The sequence below is a fragment of the Scyliorhinus torazame genome, chromosome 12 (genome assembly GCF_047496885.1).
Source record: "Scyliorhinus torazame isolate Kashiwa2021f chromosome 12, sScyTor2.1, whole genome shotgun sequence".
Taxonomy (NCBI): Eukaryota; Metazoa; Chordata; class Chondrichthyes; order Carcharhiniformes; family Scyliorhinidae; genus Scyliorhinus; species Scyliorhinus torazame.
Genome location: NC_092718.1, coordinates 5,755,209 through 5,775,798, shown reverse-complemented (window position 1 = coordinate 5,775,798; position 20,590 = coordinate 5,755,209). Strand labels below are relative to the sequence as shown.

Below are 20,590 nucleotides of genomic sequence, written 5' to 3'. Positions count from 1 at the left end.
AGAGGAGTAGTTTTACCCCTGGAATGGTCTGTCTTCTGATCACCGGACCCGGCAGAAAACAGTGAGAGGTTTGGCTGGAAAGTTGAAGCAGTCTCGTGCTTCACAGACAGTCTCTTCCAGCATGCAGGCGACGGAGGGGCAAGGTGTAAGGCCCCAGGTACAGGAAGGCAGAACCTGCGAATAGTGGGCCTGCCTGAAGGAGTGGAAGGTGTGAGTGCCACGAGGTACGTCTCGAGGATGCTGGCAGGACTGGTGGCAGAAGGGGTGCTAGATAAGGCACCTGAAGTGGACCGAGCCGAGAGGAATCCGAGGCAAAAGCCTAGAGCTGGGGAGCCGCCGCGGGCGGTGATCGTGAGACTCCATAAATTTATGGAGAAAGAGAAAATTCTACGGTGGGCCAGGGAGAAGCGTAGCTGCGACTGGGAGGGAAATAACGTCCGGATTTGTCAGGACATCGGAGCCGAGTTGGCAAAACGGCGGGCAGGTTTCAACAAGGCCAAGACTGTGCTGTACCGGCGGCAGATCAGGTTTGGGGGGCTCTACCCGGGGAAATTATGGGTGATGTTTGGAGGCCGGGAGTATTATTTCGAGACCCCAGAAGCACCCGAAGATTTCATTAAGGAGCATAAACTGGGGGAGAACTGAGTGGACAATGCTTGGGAACCGGGGTGCTGGCACTATGTAATGGGCGGGAGCATGTTGAAGTGGGTGTAGGGATTGGGGCATTTTTGCTTTTTTTTGTGGTGGGGTGGGGGCGGCGGGTTCTGTTCAATGTTGAGATTGTAAGGAGTTGTAGGGGTGAAAAGTTTATGTGGGGATGGATGTTCCCATCCCCCCTCCTGTTTTATGGGACTGTTTGTGTTTAACATCTGTTTGTTTGCTTTTGGAGAAGGCTACCTGGAGTTCAGGAGAAGTCCTTGTTTGGGTGGGGGAGGGTAAGGCCAGCGGGAGGCCTTCTTCTTGGACCTGAGGAGTGTGGGGGGGGGGTCATTAGGATGTGCCTTTGGGCAGGGGCAGCCGCGCTAGCAGGTTATGCTGGTGAACGGAAGTGAGGTGGGGGAGAGGCCAAGAGGGGTGGCCGGGGGGAGGAGGGAAGGGGGAAGTGGGGGTGGAAGAAGGGGAAAAGCGGGGGGGGGGGGGGGGGGGTGGATTTCTGCGACGCGGCGGGGGTGAGAGATGACATGGTCAAGGGCGAAGAAAGGGGCATCTGGGATGGGATAGGTACAGAGTGGAATTAAAGGGGCAGGAGTTAAGTGGGGAAGATGACGGACGGTAGAGGGGATTGGAGGCGCTATCCTCCGGTAAGGTTGGTAACATGGAACGTCCGGGGACTGAATGGGCCGGTTAAAAGGTCGCGGGTGTACGCGCACCTCACGAGCTTGAAAGCGGGGGTTGTCTTTTTGCAGGAGACACACCTCCGTGTGAAGGACTAGGTTACGTTAAGGAAGGGGTGGGTCGGGCAGGTTTTTCACTCGTGGTTTGATTTGAAATCGAGGGGTGTGGCGATTCTAATGAGCAAAAAAATGGGATTTGTGAGTGCGAAGGAGGTGAGGGATCCAGGTGGGAGATATGTGATTGTGAGTGGGGTATTGGAAGGGGCACTGGTAATGTTGGTAAATGTGTATGCCCCAAATTGGGATGATGTGGGTTTTATGTGGGGGTTGTTGGCAGCAATCCCGGATTTGGCCACGTACCAGTTGATCATGGGAGGAGATTTTAATCGTGTCCTGGAGCCGAGGGTGGATAGATAGAGCCCCAGGTCGATGGGTAGGGTACGAATGGCAAGGGAGCTGGAGGGGTTTATGGAGAGGATGGGTTTGGTGGATCCATGGCGCTTTCAGAACCCAGGGGGAAGGGAGTATTCCTTCTTTTCTCACGTCTATAAGGTGTATTCGAGGAGTGATTACTTTGTAGTGAGTCGGAGATTTTGGTTGGGGTGGAGGGGGCAGAGTATGCGGGGATAGTTATCTCGCACCATGCACCCCACTGGCTGGATATTCGGTTCAGTACGGGACGAGAACAGAGGCCGGGGTGGAGGTTTGACTCGGGGTTGTTGGCGTATGGAGGTTTTTGTGATGAGGTAGTGGAGGTAGACAGGGAATATTCGAGGGTGCCCACCGTGGAGAGATTGGCGAGGAGGAAATGTTGCAGGGGCAATTTGACAGGCTGACAACGGGGAGGGCGGTAGGGCAACTGTGTCGGGCAAGAGGGGTGCAATACGAGTATGGGGAGAAGGCAAGCCGCATGCTGGCGCACCAGCTGCGGAGGCAGGCTGCGTCCAGGGAAATATTGAAGATCCGGACTGGGGCTGGGGATGTGGTGTCAGAGCCAGGGAAGATAAATGAGGCATTTAGAGAGTATTACTAGGGACTTTATGAGGCAGTCCCAGGAGGAGAGAAGGGGGATATGGGGTGGTTTCTGGACGAGCTGGAATTTCCCCAGGTGGAGGAAGCAAAGAGGCAGGTGTTGGAGGAGCCCCTGGGGCTGAGGGAGGTGCTGGATAGTATCAGGGGTATGAAGTCAGGGAAGGCCCCTGGGCCGGATGGGTACCCGGCGGAATTTTATAAGGAATTTGCGGCGGACCTGGCACCACATCTGTTGGGGCGTTTAATGAAGCACTGGAGAAGGGAGAGTTGCCGGGGACGATGAAGCAGGCAGTAATCACACTAATCCACAAAAAGGGAAGGTTCCGGTGGAATGTAGGTCGTATAGACCCATATCAGTATTGAACACGGATGTGAAAGTATTTGCTAAGCTGTTGGCGGGGAAGTTGGAGGATTGTGTCCCGGGAGTGGTTACAGAAGATCAAACAGGCTTCGTGAAGGGCAGGCAGCTCGCGAGTAATATAAGACGGCTGTTGAATGTGGTGATGAATCCGTCAAGAGCTCTGGTACCGGAGGTGGTGGTGTCCATGGACGCGGAGAAAGCATTTGATCGGGTGGAGTGGCGGTACTTGTTCGAAGTTTTGGGAAGGTTTGGGTTTGGGCCGAGATTTGTGGCATGAGTGCGGTTGCTGTATGTGGCACCAAGAGCGAGGGTGAGGACAAATGATATGAGCTCATGAAGCTTTGACTTACACAGGGGTACGAGGCAGGGGTGCCCGCTGTTGCCGACGCTGTTTTCGCTGGCTGTAGAGCCATTGGCGATGGCTCTCGGGATCGGCAGAGTGGCAGGGGATAATGAGAGGACAGAGGGAGCATCGGGTGTCACTCTATGCCGATGATCTCTTGCTGTATGTTTCGGATCCGTTGGAGAGTATGGGAAGGACTATGGGCCTGTTGGGGAGGTTTGGAGGGTTCTCGGGACACAAGCTGAATGTAGGGAAAAGCGAGGTATTCCCGGTGAATGAGCTGGCACAGCGGGCTAATTTCGGGGGGATGCCATTTACGGTAGCGAGGGATAGGTTTAGGTACTTGGGGATTCAGGTAGTGAGGGAATGGACGGGGCTCCATAAGTGGAACTTAAAGCTGGTGGAGAGGCCAGGGAGGATCTTAAGAGGTGGGATACACTGCACTTAACGTTGACGGGGAGGGTCCAAGTGGTGAAAATGAATATTCTGCTGAGGTTCTTGTTTATCTTTCAGGCTCTCCCTATCTTTATACCAAAGGCCTTTTTTCGGAAAGTGGACACAATCTTCTCTGACTTTGTACGGGTGGGGAAGGTACTGAGGGTGGGGAGGACCCGGCTACAGAGGCAGTGGCAGCAGGGGTGGGGGTTGGCGTTGCCAAACTTGCTTCATTATTATTGGGCGGCGAATGTGGACAAGGTGCGGCGGTGGTGGGAAGGAGAAGGGGTAGAGTGGGTTAGGATGGAGGAGGAATCTTGTCAGGGGTCTAGTTTGAGGGCTATGGTGACGGCAGCGTTGCCAATGGCTCCGAGTAGGTATTCAGGGAGACCAGTGGTGCAGTCCACGGTGAAGATATGGAATCAGCTGAGGAGGCATTTTAGGGTGGAAGGGATGTCGGTGCTAACGCCGCTGTGCGAGAATCATGGGTTTGGGCCGGGGGGGATGGATAGTGTATACAGGAGGTGGAGGGAAGTGGGGCTGGACAAGGTGAGGGATTTGTATTTGGAGGAATGGTTCGCCAGTCTGGAGGAGCTAAGGGAGAGGGTAGAGCTGCCGAGGGGGAGTGAGTTCAGGTATCTACAGGTTAGGGACTTTGCACGAAAGGTCTGGAAGGGGTTTCCGAGACTGCCGGGATACACCCTGCTGGAGCGACTGCTGCTTCCGGATGTGGAAGGGGGGGAAGAATTGGGGATATATATAAGTGGCTGGGGGAGCGGGTGGTGAAGATCAAGGAGAAATGGGAAGCGGAGTTGGGAATGGAGATCAATTGGGGAGTATGGAGTGAGGCACTGCGAAGGGTAAACGGGACCTCCTCTTGTGCAAGGATGAGCCTGATACAGTTTAAGGTGGTGCACAGGGTGCATATGACTCGGGCGAGAATGAGTGGGTTCTTTCAGGGGGTAGCAGAATGTCCAATTCACCTCACAAGCCCATCTTTCCGGACATGTGGGAGGAAACTGGAGCACCCGGAGGAAACCCACGCAGACACGAGAATGAGCAGACTCCGTACAGACAGTGACCTAAGCCGGAATCGACTCTGGAGCTGTGAAGCAACAGTGCTAACCACTGTGCTAACGTTTATTCCCATTTATTGTGTACTCCCTAAATGCATAACTTCACACTTCTCTGTGTTAAAATCCATCTGCCACTTTGCTGCCCACTCCACCAACCCATCTATATCATTTTGGAGGTTGTAGCCATCCTCTACACTATCCACTACTCGGCCAATCTTTGTGTCATCAGCAAATTTCCCGATCGTGTCCCCACATTCACGTCCACATCGATAATACAACACAACAATAAGGATTCCAACGCCATGCCCTGTGGAACACCACTTGAAATAACTTTCCATTTGCAAGGGTATCCATCGACCATTACCCTTTGTCTCCTGTAACTAAGCCAACTTTTATTCAGTTTGCCACATTACCCTGTATCCCAAGAGTGTTTACTTTTTTCATCAATCTGCCATGTGGGATCTTGTCAAGCATTTGCTGAAATCCATGCACACCACATCCACGGCACTACCTTCATCAAACCTTCTTGTCACTTCCTCAAAGAATTCAATAAATTTGTGAGCCAAGACCTTCCTTTAACAAATCCAATGGAAGGTGAATGGTGGTCTTTCATAATCATGACAGGGTTTCAGTCATATGATCAAAAGGTATTGATATACAATAGAAGGCAGATACTTGTATTTAGCACTTCATTGTGGATCCTCAGTCTTGATAACTCTCCTTTGTTACGAGGCAGACCCAGAGTCTAAGAGTTATTGTCCTTGTGTCTTGGAGTAAACCTTGCCAAGGGCAGGTGTGAAATTCCACAGAAGAGTGCTGTTTAGGCATACCCATTTAAGGGAGACCCTTGCCCATAAAAAGCCAATTTGGAACTTTCCACAAAGCTTGTTCTTTGAAGTTGCAAACATCAGGTGACTCTTTGGCAGCCATCGTACAGTTCATTGGGGTCCATTTTAAAAGGAATAGTTTAAAAAAATGTAATATCCCCTTTCCTACACAGAATCACAGGACCCTTACCCTGCAAAAGAGATCATTCAGCCTATCAGGCACTGGCATGACAATCTTCGTTATAAATAGTCTGAAATGCAGATTCTGGGCTCAGAACAGTCATGGTACAGAGATGTGAATGGTTATATTTCAGATACTTTCATTTTTATCTCTTGCCTTGTCTCTGCAGGTTTGATATGTAGATATCCAGAGGAAGATAATGCATCATTTCCATTGCCTGCATCAGTACCTCTCTTTTGTTTGCCAATGGGAACAGCCATTGAGTGTTGGCCTTGTAATACCAAATATCCACTCCCTGTCTTTTCTACGTTTGTGCTTACAGCAGCTTGTGCAACAAAGGTATATTCATGGCAAGCCTGGTAATTAATGTGTCTCACAATGCAGTGTTTGCTTATATTGGTTTTCTTTGATAACAGATTTTAAAAATATTTTTAATGGATATAGCTTCATAGTATAAGACATTCACTAATTTACAATATGTGCTAGAGTAATAGTCGATCTTCTATAAAAGTCAACAGCTGACTTGTTAGGCAAAAAATCTTGAGTGGGAGAGCTGGGCAAGGGAGCGACGAGTGGGAGAGTTGGGCAAGGGTGTGTCACGGGGAGAGTTGGGTAAGAGTGGGGCACGGGGAGAGTTAGGCAAGGGAGCGGCGAGTGGGACAAGGATGTGGCACGGGGAAAGTTGGGAAAGGGAACGGCAAGTGGGAGAGTTGGGAAAGGGAGCGGCGAATGGGAGAGTTGGGAAAGGGAGTGGCATGGGGAGAGTTGGGAAAGGGAACGGCGAGTGGGAGAGTTGGGCAAGGGAGCGGGGCGTGGGAGAGTTGGGAAAGGGTGTGGCATGGGGAGAGTTGGGAAAGGGAGCGGCGAGTGGGCGAGTTGGACAAGGGTGTGGCGCGGAGAGAGTTGGGGAAGGGAGCAGCACGGGGAGAGTTGGGAAAGGAAGAGGCATGAGGAGAGTTAGGAAAGGGAGCGGCGAGTGGGAGAGTTGGGAAAGGGAGTGGCATTGGGAGAGTTGGAAAAGGGAGCGGCGAGAGGGAGAGATGGGAAAGGGAGCGGCGAGAGGGAGAGTTGGGAAAGGGAGCGGCGAGTGGGAGAGTTGGGAAAGGGAGAGGCATGGGGAGAGTTGGGAAAGGGAACGGCGAGAGGGAGAGATGGGAAAGGGAGTGGCATGGGGAGAGTTGGGAAAGGGAGCGGCGAGTGGGAGAGTTGGGAAAGGGAGCGGCGAGTGGGAGAGTTGGGAAAGGGAGAGGCATGGGGAGAGTTGGGAAAGGGAGCGGCGAGTGGGAGAGTTGGGAAAGGGAGTGACATAGGGAGAGTTGGGAAAGGGAGTGGCATGGGGAGAGTTGGGAAAGGGAGTGGCACGGGGAGAGTTGGGAAAGGGAGTGGCATGGGGAGAGTTGGGAAAGGGAGCGGCGAGTGGGAGAGTTGGGAAAGTGAGCGGCGAGTGGGAGAGTTGGGAAAGGGAGCGGTGAGTCGGAGAGTTGGCAAAGGGAGTGGCACGGGGAGAGTTGGGAAAGGGAGCGGCGAGTGGGAGAGTTGGGAAAGGGAGCGGCGAGTGGGAGAGTTGCGAAAGGGAGCGGCGAGTGGGAGAGTTGCGAAAGGGAGCGGCGAGTGGGAGAGTTGGGAAAGGGAGCAGCACGGGGATAGTTGGGAAAGGGAGTGGCGAGTGGGAGAGTTGGGAAAGTGAGCGGCGAGTGGGAGAGTTGGGAAAGGGAGTGACATGGGGAGAGTTGGGAAAGGGAGTGGCACAGGGAGAGTTGGGAAAGGGAGCGTCGAGTGGGAGAGTTGGGAAAGGGAGTGACACGGGGAGAGTTGGAAAGGGAGCGGCATGGGGAGGAGTTGGGAAAGGGAGTGACATGGGGAGAGTTGGGAAAGGGAGTGGCACAGGGAGAGTTGGGAAAGGGAGCGGCGAGTGGGAGAGTTGGGAAAGGGAGTGACATGGGGAGAGTTGGGAAAGGGAGTGACATGGGGAGAGTTGGGAAAGGGAGTGACATGGGGAGAGTTGGGAAAGGGAGCGGCGAGTGGGAGAGTTGGAAAGGGAGCGGCATGGGGAGGAGTTGGGAAAGGGAGTGACATGGGGAGAGTTGGGAAAGGGAGTGGCACGGGGAGAGTTGGGAAAGGGAGCGGCGAGTGGGAGAGTTGGAAAGGGAGCGGCATTGGGAGAGTTGGGAAAGGGAGAGGCGAGTGGGAGAGTTGGGAAAGGGAGCAGCGAGTGGGAGAGTTGGGAACGGGAGTGGCATGGGGAGAGTTGGGAAAGGGAGCGGCGAGTGGGAGAGTTGGGGAAAGGGAGCGGCGAGTGGGAGAATTGGGAAAGGGAGCGGCGAGAGGGAGAGTTGGGAAAGGGAGCAGCGAGAGGGAGAGTTGTGAAAGGGAGCGGCAAGTGGGAGAGTTGGGAAAGGGAGCGGCGAGTGGGAGAGTTGGGAAAGGGAGTGGCATGGGGAGAGTTGGGAAAGGGAGGGGCGAGTGGGAGAGTTGGGAAAGGGAGTGGCATGGGGAGAGTTGGGAAAGGGAGCGGCGAGTGGGAGAGTTGGGAAAGGGAGCGGCATGGGGAGAGTTGGGAAAGGGAGCGGCGAGTGGGAGAGTTGGGAAAGGGAGTTGCGAGTGGGAGAGTTGGGCGAAATTATGGCGAGTGGGAGAGTTGGGAAAGGGAGTGGCATGGGGAGAGTTGGGAAAGGGAGCGGCGAGTGGGAGAGTTGGGAAAGGGAGTGGCGAGTGGGAGAGTTGGGCGACAGTGTGGCGAGTGGGAGAGTTGGGAAAGGGAGTGGCATGGGGAGAGTTGGGAAAGGGAGTGGCGAGTGGGAGAGTTGGGAAAGGGAGCGGCGAGTGGGAGAGTTGGAAAGGGAGTGACATGGGGAGAGTTGGGAAAGTGAGCGGCGAGTGGGAGAGTTGGGCAAGGGAGCGGCGAGTGGGAGAGTTGGAAAGGGAGCGGCATGGGGAGAGTTGGGAAAGGGAGCGGCGAGTGGGAGAGTTGGAAAGGGAGCGGCATGGGGAGAGTTGGGAAAGGGAGCGGCGAGTGGGAGAGTTCGTCGAGAGTATGGCGAGTGGCAGAGCGTCTAGGGGAGCAGCAGAGGCTGCTTCAAAATGGCACTGATCACATTGCGCACGCTCTCCGGCCTTGGTGTGAAAGAATTTCAACCTTCAAAAATATTACTCGTGTATACGTCTACCTGTAATATGGTCTCAAACACCTGATTTTAACACAACTGTACACAATATTCCATAAGTTGCAATTTGAATATTCATAATCCTTATGAACTATAAAAGCTGAAATTATAAATTAATTACAAAATAATCTTTTATTTTCCTTTATCAATTTTGTTACCTTGGAGCATAAGCTATCGAACATTTCTTGTTCAGTTAAAGGCGAGCAATAACCTGGCAATAGGTGAGCAGTTTTGAGGTTATGAGTTCAAATCCCATGAAGGCAAATTGTGGAAATAAATTTAATAAATCCACAAAGTGGTCGGAACAATCATCATTGACAGAATGGACTTCTTTGCCAATGCAGGGTGGTCAGACAGACATGGAGCAATGACTGACAGGAACTCACTGGTCTAAACAGCTTTTCCCACACGTCTGGGATGTCTTGTGTCTCAATGTATGCACTCCCCAGCCCATCCCATCCCATCTAGGAGCCCTGTAATGTCCTGGGAGAGGCAGTCAAACACATAGATATAATCCAGACCAATCATAGAGTGGTTACATCACCAAAGGAGGCCATTTGGCCTGCCATGTCTGTGCTAGCTCTCTGCAAGAGCAAACACCAGGGAAATAAACCTGGAACTTTCCACTCTGACCCCTGTAGGCAATCAAAAGTAGTCCAGGAGACAACCCAGATCTCGTTTGATATTTCCAAACTCAGCACCTTTAACATCATTGTATGGTAAGTGCCAGATAGAAATTAAAAGCAAGGCAAATTTTTCTCCCCGAGTTCTAATTTATAAATTGTAGGATGCAGTGCTGGGCCCACCCAGAGTGATTTCACATTTATACTTGTAATTGTTTAATGGAATTGTTTCTGCTTTATCACCATAATTAACCAAATTGGTAATTACCACTGAGTGTTGCTGTGCAATATGATGGTTAAAATGCCCTTGTTATTTGTTTCTAGGTTTATGGTGCAGCTATTCAGTTCTATGAACCTCTTCCTCAAGAGAAGCTAACTGACAAGCAGCGGTCACAATTAGGGCTGGTCAGTGCTGCCGACCGCAGACCCATCCTCTCGAAAACAGTTCACACCAGCAAATGCATCTGTCTTCTCTCGCACTGGCCATTCTTTGAAGCTTTTCGAAAATTTCTCACATTTTTATACCGCTATTCAATCTCTGGACCTCACGCACTACCTATTGAGAAGTAAGCGTCCTGTAAAAGATGGCTCCTGCCTGAATCTGCTAGAACTGACAGTCGGCATCGCATGGTCCTGGGTGTGATTCCTGATGGATAAATTCACTCCGTTGGGCCATAGTAATGACTTTCCAGAGCAGTTGGTCAGAGCTCCAGCCCTGATCGCTGCAGATGAGTAATCTCAGATGAGAAGCAGGTGGGATCTGGTGCCCCATGCCAGGTAGCCAGCTGTGGTCACTGTCTAAATGTACGGTCAAGTGAGAATAAAGGCCAATTGGGTAAAGTAGTAGAGGGTGCTGATGAAATCTATAAACCAGTGAGGGTTAGTGCCTTCACAGGAGATGGGGACTGATTAAATGGGCAAGATTGTTTTTCACACATTCCCCTTGCATTGCAGAGTCATTCCAATCTCTGGGCTATTATTGCACCCCAGCTGTAGTCAAATCACTCGGGATTAATGGGGTAGGGAGGGTGGTTAGAGGGAATGGTCCAACCTGGAACCCTGCATTGTTTATGGTCCTATCCTCCCATTTCCATAATAAAGGAAAGGCTGTGAGTTATTTATGTTAAAATTGCATCAAAGTAATTGTGTCACACATTGTACATAATTTCCAGAATAATTAATGCATTTTCCATTTCTTAATATTTTCCTACCCCTGCTGCCAGTGTGTTGAAATATCATTGGTGTGAAAGTCTGTGTTTGATTAAGCACAGTTTCTGGAAATTGCTACTCCCATACAAAAGGTGCAGTAATGTGGAGCACATCCCAGCAGTTATATGCTGGAGTTGTGAATGGAGTGAAGATCTGCCTCATCAACTATGTCTGGATGGGCAGGGAGTTTGTGAAAAAAGCTTTTTTTTATCAGTCACTTTATTGCTCCCTACATCCTCCTTAGCTGTGACAAATCGTGAGCTGTACTCGTGTTATACTCCTCACTTCACTGTCAGCTGAGTATAGGTATGTGTGAAAGCAGCTTCAGATAGTACTTCAGGAAAAGCTTCTTAATTTAGTCTTTAATCTGATTTAATGCATTGGCAAACACTTGTATATGGAACCCTTTTCCTGAAGTTTTAAAAATTCTACATAAACTTAGATGTTGAGTTTAATGCAGCCAGCAATGTTTTTTGGAGAGACTTATGAAAGAAAGACACAAAATAATTCAGCAGGATAGATTTATGGGGCAGCACGGTAGCATTGTGGATAGCACAATTGCTTCCCAGCTCCAGGGTCCCAGGTTCGATTCCGGCTTGGGTCACTGTCTGTGCGGAGTCTGCACATCCTCCCCGTGTGTGTGTGAGTTTCCTCCGGGTGCCCTCCCACAGTCCAAAGATGGGCAGGTTAGGTGGATTGGCCATGATAAATTGCCCTTAGTGTCCAAAATTGCCCTTAGTGTTGGGTGGGGTTACTGGGTTATGGGGGTAGGGTGCAGGTGTTGACCTTGGGTAGGGTGCTCTTTCCAAGAGCCGGTGCAGTCTCGATGGGCCGAATGGCCTCCTTCTGCACTGTAAATTCTATGATAATCTACGATTTGTTGTTGTGAAAAGACCATGGTGAGGACCAATGTTCCAATGTTTTCTCCATATATTCAATATGCTCCCTTATAACTTCTATTTTGCAGGCACATCTGTCATTTCATGCATAATGTTCCATTTCCTTCTCCTCAAAGACCAAGGATTCTTGTGCAGGTACGTGTCTATTTGCATGATTGCTTTTCAGTAAAATGCTATGGGATGTCCTCTGTTTAGCTAACAGCAGGAGCATGTTGCCATTTGATAAATTAACCAAAACATATCCTGAAATATATTAGTTTGAGAGAATCAAGTTGACGAAATCAATAAAACTTGAAATAAAAGAGTCAAATCTTCGAAGGAGTGTCTGGAAGAGCAGCACATGTTCAGAGAGCAGATTGGCTGTAACAGCGTTGAGAATTCAGTGAGTGGAGATCTGTGGCAGTGACAAGAGTACAGTTAGCGTATGGGGTGGTGCCGTGTTTGCGGAGGGGGTGGAGCTGTGATCTGGAGGGAGGGGGCGTTGTTGTGGGGGAGGGGCGTTGTTGGGGAGGGGCGTTGTTGTGGGGGAGGGGCGTTGTGGGGGAGGGGCGTTGTTGTGGAGGGAGGGGCGTTGTGGAGGGAGGAGCGTTGTGGAGGGAGGTGCATTGTTGTGTGGGAGAGGCGTTGTTGTGGAGGGAGGGACGTTGTGGAGGGAGGGGTGTTGTTGTGGAGGGAGGGGCGTTGTTGTTGGGGGAGGGGCGTTGTTGTGGAGGGAGGGGCGTTGCAGTGGAGGGAGGGGCATTGTTGTGGGGGAGGGGTGTTGCTGTGGAGGGAGGGGCGTTGTTGTGGAGGGAGGGGCGTTGTGGGGGAGGGGCGTTGCTGTGGGGGGAGGGGCGTTGCTGTGGGGGGAGGGGCGTTGCTGTGGGGGGAGGGGCATTGCTGTGGGGTGGGGGGCGTTGTGGGGGAGGGGCGTTGTGGAGGGAGGGGCGTTGTGGAGGGAGGAGCGTTGTGGAGGGAGGTGCATTGTTGTGGGGGAGAGGCGTTGTTGTGGAGGGAGGGGCGTTGTGGAGGGAGGAGCGTTGTTGTGGAGGGAGGAGCGTTGTTGTGGAGGGAGGGGCGTTGTGGGGGAGAGGTGTTGTTGTGGAGGGAGGGGCGTTGCTGTGGAGGGAGGGGCGTTGCTGTGGGGGGAGGGGCATTGTTGTGCAGGGTGGTGCGTTGTGGAGGGAAGGGCGTTGTTGTGGGGGAGGGGCGTTGTGGGGAGGGGCGTTGTTGTGGAGGGAGGAGCATTGTTGTGGAGGGAGGGGCGTTGTTGTGGAGGGAGGGGCGTTGTTGTGGAGGGAGGAGCATTGTTGTGGAGGGAGGGGCGTTGCGGTGGAGGGAGGGGCGTTGCGGTGGAGGGAGGGGCGTTGCTGTGGGGGAGGGGCGTTGCTGTGGGGGAGGGGCGTTGCTGTGGGGGAGGGGCATTGTTGTGGAGGGAGAGGCGTTGTGGAGGGAGAGGCGTTGTGGAGGGAGGGGCGTTGCTGTGGAGGGAGGGGCGTTGCTGTGGGGGAGGGGCGTTGCTGTGGGGGAGGGGCGTTGCTGTGGGGGAGGGGCGTTGCTGTGGGGGAGGGTGGTGCGTTGTGGAGGGTGGTGCGTTGTGGAGGGTAGGGCGTTGTGGGGGGAGAGGCGTTGTGGGGGAGAGGCGTTGTTGCGGAGGGAGGGGCGGCGTTGTGGAGGGAGGGGCGTTGTTGTGGAGGGAGGGGCGTTGCTGTGGGGGAGGGGCTTTGTTGTGGAGGGAGTGGCGTTGTTGTGGAGGGAGGGGCGTTGTGGAGGGAGGGGCGTTGTTGTGGAGGGAGGGGCGTTGTTGTGGAGGGTGGGGGCATAATCACTGCCCAACTCCCACTTGCCGCTTAGGAAATAGAAACAGGAGGAGGCCATTCGGCCGTTCGAGCCTGCTTCGCCATTCATTGTGATCACGGCTGATCATCAAGTTCAGTATCCGGATCCTGCCTCCCCCGTATTCCTTTTGCCCCAAAAGGGGGCGCTGTGGCAGAGGGAGGGGCCGGGGGTAGGCTGTTGCTGAGGGTGGGGGTACTTTTGGGAGCGGGGGCACTGAGGGGAGGCTCTGATATGGAGGAAGGGAGCACGAAGCCACCAACAAAGCTCTCAAACTCGTTCCCCTACACGGCGCCGCCTCCACCCACTCCCAGACCGACCTTTCCTCCACAGCCCATTTCCTCACCATTGCAATATTTGCCGCCCAATAATAATTCACCATATTCGGTAACCCCCCCTCCGCACTCCCATTCCAGAAATGTCCGCTGCACATGCGGGGCCTTCTCCGCCCACACAAACCCCAACTGCTCCGTCGACTACTGGGCGGCAGCACTGCCCCCCACTTGCTCTCCGCCATCTTCACCTGTGGCACATCACAAAAACCTTCCTGCTCCAGCTGCTGCCTCTTTATCATGGCACTTTTCGTACTCTGCTCCAGTCACCAGAGAAGCATTACCTTCCCGGGGCATTCACACACATTTTACCCTCAAAGAAACCCCCATACGGGTGGGGAAGGACCAACAAAACCCACCTTGAGCAGAGCCACCAAATGTGCGACCACTCACTCCATGGCTGCCACCAGAGGTCAAGCTGGTGTAGACGTGACCTTCTGCACATATGAGATTTCTGTGATTGAGTAGAGAGAGATGCTTCTCAATGCAGCTTCTGCTGGGACCACTGGGAGCTGCTGAATGTCAGGCTTGTTATTTTTGTTACAGCAATCACCACATGATTCCCTGATGCTTTGCCAGCCTGTATCATCACCACTGCCACTGAGGTAAGTGTTTAAAAGCTCAGATTTAATTAACACAAAAACAGAAAATACCAGACAATTACAGCAGGTGGAGAGAGGAGGGAGCTAACGTTTCGAGTCTGGATGACTCTTGGTCAAAGGTGGCAACCCATGGTGCCACGTACTACAGTGAGGATACCCCTTGGTGTCACGTACTGCAGTGAGAATACCCCTTGGTGTCACGTACTACAGTGAGAATACCCCTTGGTGTCACATAGTGCAGTGAGGATACCACTTGGTGTCACATACTGCAGTGAGGATACCCCTTGGTGTCACATAGTGCAGTGAGGATACCACTTGGTGTCACATACTGCAGTGAGGATACCCCTTGGTGTCACGTACTACAGTGAGAATACCCCTTGGTGTCACATACTGCAGTGAGAATACCCCTTGGTGTCACATAGTGCAGTGAGGATACCCCTTGGTGCCACATACTGCAGTGAGGATACCCCTTGGTGCCACGTACTACAGTGAGGATACCCCTTGGTGTCACGTACTGCAGTGAGGATACCCCTTGGTGCCACGTACTAGAGTGAGGATACCCCTTGGTGTCACGTACTGCAGTGAGGATACCCCTTGGTGCCACGTACTGCAGTGAGGATACCCCTTGGTGTCACGTACTGCAGTGAGAATACCCCTTGGTGTCACGTACTGCAGTGAGAATACCCCTTGGTGTCACGTACTGCAGTGAGAATACCCCTTGGTGTCACGTACTGCAGTGAGAATACCCCTTGGTGTCACGTACTGCAGTGAGAATACCCCTTGGTGTCACGTACTGCAGTGAGAATACCCCTTGGTGTCACGTACTGCAGTGAGGATACCCCTTGGTGTCACGTACTGCAGTGAGGATACCCCTTGGTGCCACATACTGCAGTGAGAATACCCCTTGGTGTCACGTACTGCAGTGAGGATACCCCTTGGTGTCACGTACTACAGTGAGGATACCCCTTGGTGTCACGTACTGCAGTGAGAATACCCCTTGGTGTCACGTACTGCAGTGAGGATACCCCTTGGTGTCACGTACTGCAGTGAGAATACCACTTGGTGTCACGTACTGCAGTGAAGATACCCCTTGGTGCCACGTACTAGTGATGATACCCCTTAGTGTCACGTACTGCAGTGAGAATACTTTGGTGTCACGTACACATACCCCTTGGTGTCACGTACTGCAGTGAGGATACCCCTTAGTGTCACGTACTGCAGTGAGGATACCCCTTGGTGTCACGTACTAGTGATGATACCCCTTAGTGTCACGTACTGCAGTGAGAATACTTTGGTGTCACGTACACATACCACTTGGTGTCATGTACTACAGTGAGAATACCCCTTGGTGCCACATACTGCAGTGAGGATACCCCTCGGTGCCACATACTGCAGTGAGGATACCCCTCGGTGCCACATACTGCAGTAAGGGTACCCCCTTGGTGCCACATACTGCAGTGAGGATACCCCTCGGTGCCACATACTGCAGTAAGGGTACCCCCTTGGTGCCACGTACTACAGTGAGGCTACCCCTTGGTGCCACATACTGCAGTAAGGGTACCCCTTTGGTGCCACGTACTGCAGTGAGAATACCCCTTGGACTTGGATTGCAATTTTAAATGATTAGCTAAATTGATGGACTATATTGAATGAGGTTCAATGTCACTTTAAGCACAATTGACAGCTGCATTTCATACAGTAAATTGTGAAAGTGTTGGAAAACGTTGACAAATTGAAAGGATTAATTACAACAAAGCTAGGTAGACTGTTATATGAGCAATAAAGTGAAATTTCTTGGTATTCCCTCCAGTATTTATTCCTTTTAAAAACTTTAAACACATGGGGCCACAGCCACTGAATAAAATTGGAATTTGGGGGATTATTGCAACTGTCTTGGACACTGTACTCAATGCTTACTCAAAGTGGATTGATGTTCTTTGAATGTTTCTTGAAATTAAATTTATTGATCATCTACATGTGGCACATCTTGCTATAACTTTTATCTTTCAAACACCCAAATTCACGAGCTCTCTGGTGTCACATTCTCCTGGTTTAAATGACTGTGCTACAGAGAGACAGGATGTGGAGATGCCGGCGTTGGACTGGGGTGAGCACAGTAAGAAGTCTTACAACACCAGGTTAAAGTCCCAACAGGTTTGTTTTGAATTACTAGCTGGGAAGGAGCTGCACTCCGAAAGCTAGTGATTCGAAACAAACCTGCTGGACTTTGCGGAGTGAACGAAATGAAAAGAAGGCAGCACGGGACATAAATTTGGGCCTCCAGAAATCTAAATTTTAATTGAAGTGAAAAGTGACTAGTGTATTACTTCACTAAGTTCTGACGGTCTGTCCTTTCCCTTTCAGTGGTGGTAGTTTCACTACTTTGCTGCAGAATCTGGGCCCAGAGAAAGCAATAAGTCTGCTGCTATATGCGGTAACTGAACACAAGATTCTGATTCACTCTCTCCGACCAGCTGTATTGACGAGTGTGGCTGAAGCACTTGTTTCTGTGAGTATCAAGCTGAGCCTTTTGATAGATTCTTTCTGGGAGCCCTGGGAGATTTGCAAAGCTGGAGTTTCATTGATGTTTTTGTGTGTGGTTTTCTCCCTTCTTGAAACTAGTGACATTTAATTCCACTCTAACTGAATCAACCCAACCAGAATATTAGCCTGTAAATTCAAACTCATGTGGATTTACAATGAATGTTAAGAAGTGGAATTTGCAAAACACAAAATCCTTGTGTAAATTAGGATCCGTTTTGAAAAATTGATTATGATTTGGCAATTAGCAAATAGAATTGTTATAGCAGTCATCAAAGTATCAAACCAATTAACCCAGTCCAACAGGACAAGCATCTTGCTGCGAATCACTGTGTGGTTATTGAGAGTGATATCCTTGTTGGTTTTCTCGTAGAATATTGAGGTTTGCTCTAGCACTCTGACCCTCACCACCTGATCACCTATCTAATTCACAGACTAACAATCGCCATCCAGGACCTTTGGGTCCCTGTTGCTGCTCACCTTTATTTGGCCTTTACAACTGCACCCGTGAGGAGTTGTTCCTACCCGTTTCTGTTTGTGTTTCTGACTGTGACGTGCCGACGTTGTGCACCAGGCTCTCCACTGCGGTTGCCACCCGAGCAGTGTTGGCCTCTGTGCCACTCATTGCCGGCGACACCTCCCACGCCCATAGCCTCTGGGACTCCTCCAAGCGGCTATGGACCTGCTGGAATGACGCTGACATCTCCCTCTGAATGTCCCGGTCACTCCCTATCGTCTCCATCAGCTCTGGGTAACCCTGTACCACAGGCTCAGCATCAGGCTGGAACCCAGCTGGGTCCTGGGATCCAGCAGCCCTCCGACTGCTGCCTTGCCCGGGGATTCCTGCCTCCACCTGATGTACATCAGCAGCAGTGTGGTGCTCAGACTGTGCCCCGGAAGCCTGACCACTAACGTTTCCCACCGAGGGGCGTGTCTCTGCGCTGGGGGAGGGTGGAGATGACAGCTGTGCCGCGGCTATAACCTTTTCCCAGCACTGGAGGCCAGTCCTCCTGGTCACACTCCCCGAGCTGACGGCTGCCGCCACCTCATCCCAGGCAGTACTGCTGCCTTGTGGCTCACCCTCCGTGCCCTTCGGGGAACAGGACATCCCTCCTGGGGCTGGCGAGCGCAGTCCTAGCGAATCAGCTGGTGAGTCGTCATTTGTGGCGACAGGCCGGTGAGGCCTTGTTAAGTGGACCAATTAACTTTGAATTTTGTTGCCGGCCTTGCTGGGCCAAACGGCAGGAAGATCGCGGCAATTACCGCTCGCCACCACTTCGAGATTTTAGGAGAATCGCGCCCATTATTTCCCTCGAGTATCTAAAGATTTTGATGTAGATCTTGTGTGATCACAACAGTGCGAAAAGTGTTGGAACAGTTGATGTGAACTACCCACTGAAGAAATTGGACTATTTGCAACAGTTGTGAAATCTAGCTGCCTACCATGGTTAGCAGGAAGTAATTAGGTTTTCTCATACCTGATATGCATTCATTGGAGATGGTGGGAATAAACCGAAACAAGCGCAATTTATAAGCTGCTGAAAAGATTTTGGGCTGGATTCTCTGATTTGGAGACTATGTCCTGACGCCGGCGTGGGAACGGTGGTGTTTTCCGTCTGGAAAATCGGCGCCAAACGGCCACCGATCCTCCGCCTGGTGGGGGGCTAGCAGGCACGCAGCATAGAACCCCCGACTTTAGCTGCGGAGACGACCGGAGAATTATCGGGTCCGTGGCCGCGCCGTGCAACATGGCTCCGGCTGTGCGTGGACCCGGCCTGCCAAATAGAGCCCCTCTTTTGGCCAGGATCTCCATCCCCTGACCACCCCCCACCAGTGTCCCCAGCGCCCCCTGCCCTGGACTCAGTCCGCAGCCGCCATGCCGAGATCCCGGGCAGAAATAGCACGAGAGACCCACACCGTCGGGAACTCGGCCCGTCGAGGGCGGAGCAGCGGAGGGGAGGGCCTCAAGTAACGTCCTGAGGCTGTCTGTGCGGCGTGCGGCATACTCCGAGAGCCCATCGTTTTGGAGGCGGCGGAGATTTGCAAAAGCGGCGCCGCCCCCCGATTTCGGCGCCAGTGTGGATTCTCCGGCCGATCGCCCAACGTGATTTTGCCATCGGAGACCGGAGAATCCCGCCCATGAATTTGGCTTTCTGTGTAGTCCATGGAAACTCAAAGTATTCGGATATATGTTGACAACATCGACTCTCTTTTACAAGCAATTATGCAAATGTCAGATTTCTTTCCTTTGAACTTACTTGGGAAGTTGGTTGAATCAACAAATTCTAAAGTCCATAAGATTGTGGGAACTGGCAGGGTGAAATTGCTGAGCCTGACAATGCAAAACAGCAGAATTAACACACACAAGGTTGTGATAATACCAGTGAAGCACCCCTGGGTTTTCTCAATTGATGTTAGCTCAGTTGGGCAGTCAGCTTCAGTATTTCCTTTCAGTTGGCCTGTGATGAAGTTGCCAGAAAATCATTGCTTGAAGAAACATATTGTTTTAAAACCCAACAGTGCTATTTTTAAAGGCATGAAAAAAAAAAATCATGGCGTGATGGCGACATTTAATCTTTTAAGTCGAAAGGATATATATGAAGTGCAACATTACGAAATTCGAAACCCCAGCAATATAGAAAGCGACAGTAACTGCTCCCTCTTCATAACACTGGCTCCTGGGAGCCATACAAGGGAATAAAAAATGGAAAATATTGTTCAAGGATTGCTTTAAGTGATTGATGTATTGGTGTGAAAGCCATAATTAGGATTTTGTACATTAAGTGGTGGAGCAAGCTGTAATGAAAGTCAACTGTAAGAGGACCAATGTCTTGTGGAATTGGAAGAACAGGTCATGGTGATTTTTCTGATGAGATAGGGAGGAGGAATATCTGGAGACATAGAAATATCTTCAGCCATCCACTTTGAACAGTTTTTTTTTTACACCTGCAAAGGATTGAGTTTTGAACTATTAGAGTGTATTGTAAAAAATGTTCCATGCAGAAGGTGGAAGAGAAAAGTTAGTCTTTGGGTTTGGCTACAGAATCCATAAGGAATGTTGAGGTGCAGCTGCAACAGATTTCAGATTCCTGGCATTAGGATGAAGGATTAATTTAAGTGTCAGCAGCATTGCCTGGTTTGTAATGGTCCTTGCTATTGGTGAGATAGGCCTCTTTGAGTCATGCAACTTTGTACAGGCTGCAAGTCCCAGCTGAGGTCATGATATCTGAGCTATCATAAAAGTCAAGAGCGATCACCTACAATGTGGAAAAAGCTTTCAAACCATGAATGAACTCTAAAGGCTTGTAATGTGCAGTTGCTTGCTGCAGTGGCAGCTGGTTTTTCTTACTGCCTTCAAATTATAATTTGGGCAGCACGGTAGCACAGTGGTTAGCACTGTGTCTTCACAGTGCCAGGGTCCCAGGTCGATTCCCCGCTGGGTCACTGTCTGTGCGGAGTCTGCACGTTCTCCCTGTGTCTGCGTGGGTTCCCTCCGGGTGCTCCAGTTTCCTCCCACAGTCCAAGGATGTGCAGGTTAGGTGGATTGGCCATGATAAATTGTCCTTAGTGACCAAAAAGGTTAGGTGGGGTTATTGGGTTACGGGAATAGGGTGGAAGTGAGGGCTTAAGTGGGTCAGTGCAGACTCGATGGGCCGAATGGCCTCCTTCTGCACTGTATGTTCTTTGTTATAAATGAAGTCTAACCTGCTTTATATAGGTCAAAAAGTTACTATACTGTAGTCATTATATAGTCTCTACTTGTCAACACATAAAGTGTATTAGCAAATTTGAGGAATTATTGTTGAATGGAATTAC

General features: G+C 51.2%; 1 protein-coding gene across 5 annotated transcripts in view; it reads left to right on the top strand.

Annotated features, from left to right (window-relative positions):
- The window catches only part of dennd4a (DENN/MADD domain containing 4A), a 241,784-nt gene that overhangs the window by 107,149 nt on the left and 114,045 nt on the right, over nt 1–20,590 (top strand). For all 5 annotated transcript variants that reach the window (XM_072470324.1, XM_072470323.1, XM_072470320.1 and 2 more), the window contains exons 5-9: nt 5,759–5,928; nt 9,701–9,942; nt 11,553–11,619; nt 14,178–14,236; nt 16,598–16,742. In XM_072470324.1, coding sequence (XP_072326425.1) covers nt 5,759–5,928; nt 9,701–9,942; nt 11,553–11,619; nt 14,178–14,236; nt 16,598–16,742 — 683 coding nt within the window. The remainder of the gene's footprint in view (nt 1–5,758; nt 5,929–9,700; nt 9,943–11,552; nt 11,620–14,177; nt 14,237–16,597; nt 16,743–20,590) is intronic.